Genomic DNA, 7500 nt, shown 5'->3' with positions numbered 1-7500 from the left:
CTTAAAAGCTTTCAAAGCTTGTTGTGTCTCACTAAGCATCGCCCTAGTTCTCGGAGTTGCAAATAAAGAATAGGAGAACAAAATAGAAAGAGAAAAGAAAAGGGAATCAAAACAATAACAAAAACACAATAGCAATACAATTTCTTACGTATTAGAGATGTCATAAGAAAAAGAAGGAGAGGTAAAAAAGGGAAAATCCGGTTTGCGTGTTGGAGTTAAAAAAAAAAAAAAAAAAAAAAAAAAAAAAAAAAAAAAAAAAAAAAAAAAAAAAAAAAAAAAAAAAAAAAAAGCATAAAAACACCACCACCAATACCAACAAAAACAACAACCCACAAGAATAAAACGATAAAGGAGAAGACACGAGAATGACACCTGTAATCCCAAAACTGAAGACGTCTCTTCACACAAGCATGAGGTTTTGCAACTTTGCCGATGATATATTGGAATGGGTTTCACACCGGGCCTGTTCATGGACGGCCATTTATCTGATCGATGTTCCTGATGTCGGTGTGGAGGCTTCCTCTTCCCCCCCTCGCCCCCTCTTCCCCCTCTTCCCCCTCTCTCTCCCTTCTCCCCTACCCTTCCTTCTACCCTTTCCGATGGAGAGGTGGGGAGGGAAGGAGAGAAGGAAGGGGGGTTGGGGGGTTGGGGCCCTTCTCCCCCGTCTCTCCCCTCCCTTCTACCCTTCCCGATGGAGAGTGGGGAGGGAAGGAAAGAAGGAAGGGGGGTTGGGGCCCTTCTCCCCCCTCTCTCCCCTCTCCTCTACCCTTCCCGATGGAGAGTGGGGAGGGAAGGAGAGAAGGAAGGGGGGTTGGGGCCCTTCTCCCCCCTCTCTCCCCTCTCCTCTACCCTTTCCGATGGAGAGTGGTGAGGGAAGGAGAGAAGGAAGGGGGGTTGGGGCCCTTCTCCCCCCTCTCTCCCCTCTCCTCTACCCTTTCCGATCGAGAGGTGGGGAGGGAAGGAGAGAAGGAAGGGGGGTTGGGGCCCTTCTCCCCCCTCTCTCCCCTCTCCTCTACCCTTTCCGATCGAGAGGTGGGGAGGGAAGGAGAGAAGGAAGGGGGGTTGGGGCCCTTCTCCCCCTTCTCTCCCTCCCCTGATGGAGAGGTGGGGAGGGAAGAGGTGAAGCAAGGGGGGGTGGGGCCCTTCTCCCCCCTCTCTCCCCTCTCCTCTACCCTTTCCGATCGAGAGGTGGGGAGGGAAGGAGAGAAGGAAGGGGGGTTGGGGCCTTTCTCCCCCCTCTCTCCCCTCTCCTCTACCCTTTCCGATCGAGAGGTGGGGAGGGAAGGAGAGAAGGAAGGGGGGTTGGGGCCCTTCTCCCCCCTCTCTCCCCTCTCCTCTACCCTTTCCGATGGAGAGGTGGGGGAGGGAAGGAGAGAAGGAAGGGGGGTTGGGGCCCTTCTCCCCTCTCCTCTACCCTTTCCGATCGAGAGGTGGGGAGGGAAGGAGAGAAGGAAGGGGGGTTGGGGCCCTTCTCCCCCTTCTCTCCCCTCTCCTCTACCCTTTCCGATCGAGAGGTGGGGAGGGAAGGAGAGAAGGAAGGGGGGTTGGGGCCCTTCTCCCCCCTCTCTCCCCTCCCCTCTACCCTTCCCGATGGAGAGTGGGGAGGGAAGGAGAGAAGGAAGGGGGGTTGGGGCCCTTCTCCCCCCTCTCTCCCCTCTCCTCTACCCTTTCCGATCGAGAGGTGGGGAGGGAAGGAGAGAAGGAAGGGGGGTTGGGGCCCTTCTCCCCCCTCTCTCCCCTCTCCTCTACCCTTTCCGATCGAGAGGTGGGGAGGGAAGGAGAGAAGGAAGGGGGGTTGGGGCCCTTCTCCCCCCTCTCTCCCCTCTCCTCTACCCTTTCCGATCGAGAGGTGGGGAGGGAAGGAGAGAAGGAGGGGGGGGTGGGGCACGTCTCCCACCTCTCCCCTCTCCTCTACCCTTTCCGATCGAGAGGTGGGGAGGGAAGGAGAGAAGGAAGGGGGGTTGGGGCCCTTCTCCCCCCTCTCTCCCCTCTCCTCTACCCTTTCCGATCGAGAGGTGGGGAGGGAAGGAGAGAAGGAAGGGGGGTTGGGGCCCTTCTCCCCCCTCTCTCCCCTCTCCTCTACCCTTCCCGATGGAGAGGTGGGGAGGGAAGGAGAGAAGGACGGGGGGTTGGGGCCCTTCTCCCCCCTCTCTCCCCTCTCCTCTACCCTTTCCGATCGAGAGGTGGGGAGGGAAGGAGAGAAGGAAGGGGGGTTGGGGCCCTTCTCACCCCTCTCTCCCCTCCCCTCTACCCTTTCCGATGGAGTGGTGGGGAGGGAAGGAGGGAAGGAAGGGGGGGTTGGGGCCCTTCCCCCCCTCTCTCCCCTCTCCTCTACCCTTTCCGATCGAGAGGTGGGGAGGGAAGGAGAGAAGGAAGGGGGGTTGGGGCCCTTCTCCCCCCTCTCTCCCCTCTCCTCTACCCTTTCCGATCGAGAGGTGGGGAGGGAAGGAGGAGGAGGGAGGGGGGGGTTTGGGGCCCTTCTCCCCCCTCTCTCCCCTCCCCTCTACCCTTTCCGATCGAGAGGTGGGGAGGGAAGGAGAGAAGGAAGGGGGGTTGGGGCCCTTCTCCCCCCTCTCTCCCCTCTCCTCTACCCTCTCCGATCGAGAGGTGGGGAGGGAAGGAGAGAAGAAAGGGGGGTTGGGGCCCTTCTCCCCCCTCTCTCCCCTCCCCTCTACCCTTTCCGATCGAGAGGTGGGGAGGGAAGGAGAGAAGGAAGGGGGGTTGGGGCCCTTCTCCCCCCTCTCTCCCCTCCCCTCTACCCTTTCCGATCGAGAGGTGGGGAGGGAAGGAGAGAAGGACGGGGGGTTGGGGAGGGATAGGAGGGAAGGAGAGAAGGACGGGGGGTTGGGGAGGGATAGGAGGGAGAGAAAGAGGAAGGAGAGGTGGATTAGGGTTAAGGAGAGCGGGTGAAAGGGGGAAAAAGAGGGAGAGGGATGAGGGAAGAGGGTGAGAGGAGAGTGAAGGAAACGGGGTAGAGAGGATGAAGGTGAGGGAGAGAAGAGGGGAGGAGAGGGAAGGGGATAAGGAGAGAGGAAGAGGGGGTGGGGAGAGAAGAGAGGAGGAGAGGGAGGGGGATAAGGAGAGAGGAAGAGGGGGTGGGGAGAGAAGGAGGGTGAAAGAGAAAAGGAAGAAAAGGGGAGGGAGAAGAGGGGGGAGAAAGGGCGGGAGGGAGGAGATAGAGAAGGAAAGGGAAGAGAAAGGAAGGAGAAAAGGGTGAAACGAGGGAAGAAAGAGGGAGAGAGGGGGGGAAGGAAGTAGAGTGAGAGAGAGAGATGGGAAGAAAGAGAGAGAGACCGAGAGGGAAGGAAGTTGAGTGAGAGAGAAGGATAGATAGATAGATAAATAGAGATAGATAGATAGAGAGAGAGAGAGAAAGAAAAGAAAAAGAGATCGGTAGAGGAAAAGGACAGAGACAGAGTGAATCCCTACCCCCCCCCCCCACACACACACACAAACACTCAAAATAATGCGAACCTCTTCAGCCAAAATGGGCGAGAGAGAGTCCATTGGCAACTACAGGACATTTCTGGATATTCTAAATCTGAAATCGTAATTGTTGCAAACGCCGATGAACCTCTATCGTGTTGGCATACCTCCAGCCATAGCCATGTAAGGGGGAGGGGGGAAGGGGAGGGGAGGGAAGGGGGGCAATATGCAGGAGTAAGCTACCCCCTATTCTCACTCCCGCCCTCCTCTTTTCCCCTCCGTCCCTCTGGTGTTCTTTGCGACTTACCTTTTCCTCTTTATTTCTTTATGGTCGCCCCTCTTTTCTGTGTCTCTTCCGTTCCCGTGCCTTACAAATGCTCCTGCTTTTCCAGTCATCACTCTCCCCTTTATATCTTTCGTTGTCTCTCTCTCTCTCTCTCTCTTCCTCTGTTTGTCCTTTTCTTTCTTTCCATTAACCTTCACTCCAATACCCACTCCCACACTCTCTTTTCTCGGTCTGTCTGTCTGTCTATTCTCTCTCTCTCTCTCTCTCTCTCTTCCTCTCTTTGTCCTTTTCTTTCTTTCCATTACCCTTCCACCCCCCCCCCTCCCACAGCCTCTCCCTCTCTTCTCTCGGTCTATCTATTCTCTCTCTCTCTCTTTTCCTCTCTCTCTCTCTCTCTCTCTCTCTCTCTCTCTCTCTCTCTCTCTCTCTCTCTCTCTCTCTCTCTCTCTCTCTCTCTCTCTCTCTCCTTTCCTCGACACCTTCCACTCCAACGGCAAGATTATGCGACTCATTATTTCCAGAATACTTAGGAATGAATTGAGACCCAGTATAGAGCGGGTTTAGCGCCATTGTCAATTATAACTTGGATTGTTAACAGCCATGGGGAAATGATAGGTCCTTACAGCTTATTGCCACTGGTAAGTTCCTCCTTCTTTTAGGCACCACCTCCTGGAAACTTCATAGGAGTTCCTATGACGCCCGTTATGGTACGTGATTTTTTTTTGGGTGGGGGATGGGGTGGTGGGTGGGTAGGGGGTTGGGGGATGTAGGTGTAGGTTTCTGATCTTGTAATTATGTGATTTTTTTTTAAATGTTTTGTTTTCCTGTTGTGATTATCTTAATTACTTGTATATTATGGATATATCCTTTGCCAAAATGTTGCTGAGTTTTTTGTTTTTTTTTATTCTTTTGTTCAGTTTTTATATTTTCTTTTTCTTTTTTACTCTTTGAATCGTAATTGTAATGGCCTTTACATGTTCATGAACATTTTTCTTACTTTTGTTCATAAATTCGTTGCGTATTTTATTTTCTATTTCTCTCCTTTATTTACTTATTCTTTCTTTCTTATTTTTTTCTTTACCTCACAATCATCACTACTCCTTCTTATTCTCTTCCCTTCTGCTTCCACCACGTTCCCCATTCTCCACCACTTCCTCTACCCATGATTATTACATTATTTCCTACCCCTTGAGTACGTGGAGTATGTGAGTTAAACCTTCCTTTGTCTCTTACAGAAACACCCTTCGTAACTTTCTCTCAACTCTCCGTCTCTCTCTCTCTCTCTCTCTTCCTTCCTATTCCTGAATGTCTGGTTCTCTCTCTCTCTCTACTTCGTCTTATCTTCCTGATTGTCGGACTCTCTCTCTCTCTCTCTCTTTCTTTATCTCTCACTCAGTCTCTCTCTCTCTTGCCTTGACGATCTGCCTCTCTCTCTTTCTCTCACACACACTCGCTCACTCACCCACTCTTTCTCTCTCTTGCCTGGATGCTCTCTCACTCTTTCTTTATCTCTCTCTCTATCTTTATCTCTCTATCTCTCTCTCTCATCCCTCTCTCTCTCTCTCTCTCTCTCACTCACTCACTCACTCTCTCTCTTGCCTGGACGCTCTCTCTCTCTCTCTCTCTCTCTCTCTATCTATCTATCTATCTCTCTGTCTCTCTCTATCTCTCCAACGACCGCCTCAACTATCTCTCCTTTTCACTCGCCTGTTATCTTTCTCTTTCTGTTTCCTTCCCTCCGTGTTTTCTTTTCTTATTATTATTCCATGTCTTTGTATTTTCCCCCTGTGGTATTCCGTCTTCAATCCCTGGTCATCTCTCCCTGTATCCTTTTCGCTTCCCCGTTATTGTTTCTCTTTATTTCCCTTGTTTTCTTTCCTCGCCTCGTTGCTCTCTTCCGTCTGATTGTCATATCTTCCCTCTTTCCTTCTGTGACATTCTGTCTTTTCATTTCAATTCTTTCTCCCTGGCTATTCTCGTTGTTTTCAGTTTCTCTCTCTTTTTCTTTCTCTCTCTCTCTTTCGCTCTCTCTCTCTCTTTCACACTCCTTATTAGTTCGTCTGTCTCTTTTTATGCCTTTGTATCCTCCCTCCCTCCCTCCCTCTCTCCCCCCCCCCTCTCTCTCTCTCTCTCTCTCTCTCCTTCTCCCCCCCTCTTTCTCTCTCTCTCACTCCCTTTCCCTTTTCTTTCACAATATCCCTCTTACCTTCCCTACATAAATCATCTCTCCCTCCCATAGTTTTTCCTTTCATCCTTCTCTCTCTCCCCCTGCTCCTCCCCCCTCCTCCCCCCACCCATACCCACATAGCCAACCCCAAGCACACCCCCCAAGCACCAGCACACCCCCCCACACACGCCCACCCACCCCCACAAACTTACGCAGGACCGATAGGATGACGGAAGCCACAAGGGTCGTCGGCGAGTCCTTGAGAGCAGGATGAAGACCTCGACAGGAATACTGTTGTTTGTCGTCGGAGGAATTCGGTCGGAGTTTGAGCCGACTCCGGACGTTCCACTTTCGGGGGTTCTTTGCTCTCTGGACGATCTCGATGTGGTTGGCTGTCGGGGAGATAAAAGGGGGGAGAGATAGAGAGAGAGAGAGATAAGGGGTTGGTGGTTAATTTTTTTTTTTTGGGGGGGTGGGGTGTGGGGGGTGTGGGATGTTGGGTGATATATGGTGGAGGGAGTATGTGTATAGAGGATAAGAATGCATTGATATAAAACACACTTTCTCTCTCTCTCTCTCTCTCTCTCTCTCTCTCACACACACACACACACACACACCTACACACACACACACACACACACACACACATGCAGGCGCGTTCAAACACATCGACACACACACGAACAAGAGAGAAAATAGAGAGAAATAAAAAGCAAGGTGGAATGTGTATATCGGGGGACGGAGGGGTGGGGGGGGGGAGAGTGAATAACCCAATAAGGTACTTTATACCCAATATACCGTTTAATGTTAGATTTTCCTCATATTTGTACGTACTGTTTTAGTGTAGAATACAAAACAGGACGTTAAAGATACGTTAAAGATAATAATAATAGTAACAGGAATTGAAATAACTATTATTAAAGAACAGCTACGTCCATATTATCATTATTGTTCATATTATTGTTGTTGTTATAACCTTTGTTGGTGTTCTCACTGTTTTCAACATTAATAATATTTCTTATATTTTTTCTAGCCTTTATCTCTATCAATATTCCATTTTCATAATTGCAGTTTCCTTATCATAATAATTGCTGGTATTATTTTAGCTGTTATCATCATTAGTATTATTTTGCTATTTATCAGATATATCGTTAATATCATTACTAATCATATCATTTTGCCTATTAATGGAAGGTATTTTTATAATTGTGCTAAGAAAGGAAAATATGAATATGAAATGAAATGTAAGGAAAGATAATGATAATAGCAATAACAACAGTGATAAGAATAACAGTATAGCAATAATGATAACGTTAGTGATAATGATGATAATAAAAATAATGACGATGAAAAAAAATGAAAATGATAATGAAAAAAATGTCGATGATGAAAAAAAATGACGATGGTGAAAAAAAATGACGATGATGAAAAAAAATAATGATGAAAAAAAGATAAGAAAAAATATTATGATAATGAAAAAAATAATAATGATATTGAGAAAAAAGATAATGATAATGGAAAAAAAGTAATTATGATAATAACAATAAGAATAAGTAAGCCAATAATGATGATGAAAATAATGATAATAACAACCATGCCTTTTCAGACAAAGAAATATGAC

The 7500-nt window shown here is 48.9% G+C and overlaps 1 protein-coding gene across 1 annotated transcript in view; it reads right to left on the bottom strand.

Annotated features, from left to right (window-relative positions):
- Nucleotides 1–7500, bottom strand: part of LOC122262562 (nephrin) — a 357655-nt gene that overhangs the window by 93520 nt on the left and 256635 nt on the right. The window contains exon 5 of the mRNA XM_086554456.1: nt 6092–6271. Within this exon, the coding sequence (XP_086410582.1) occupies nt 6092–6271 (180 nt within the window). The remainder of the gene's footprint in view (nt 1–6091; nt 6272–7500) is intronic.

The sequence above is a fragment of the Penaeus japonicus genome, unplaced genomic scaffold, assembly GCF_977035675.1.
Source record: "Penaeus japonicus unplaced genomic scaffold, GWHDUDI00000001_assembly GWHDUDI00000029, whole genome shotgun sequence".
Classification (NCBI taxonomy): domain Eukaryota; kingdom Metazoa; phylum Arthropoda; class Malacostraca; order Decapoda; family Penaeidae; genus Penaeus; species Penaeus japonicus.
Note: the sequence above shows the minus strand (reverse complement) of the source record. Positions and strands in the feature narration are given on the sequence as shown.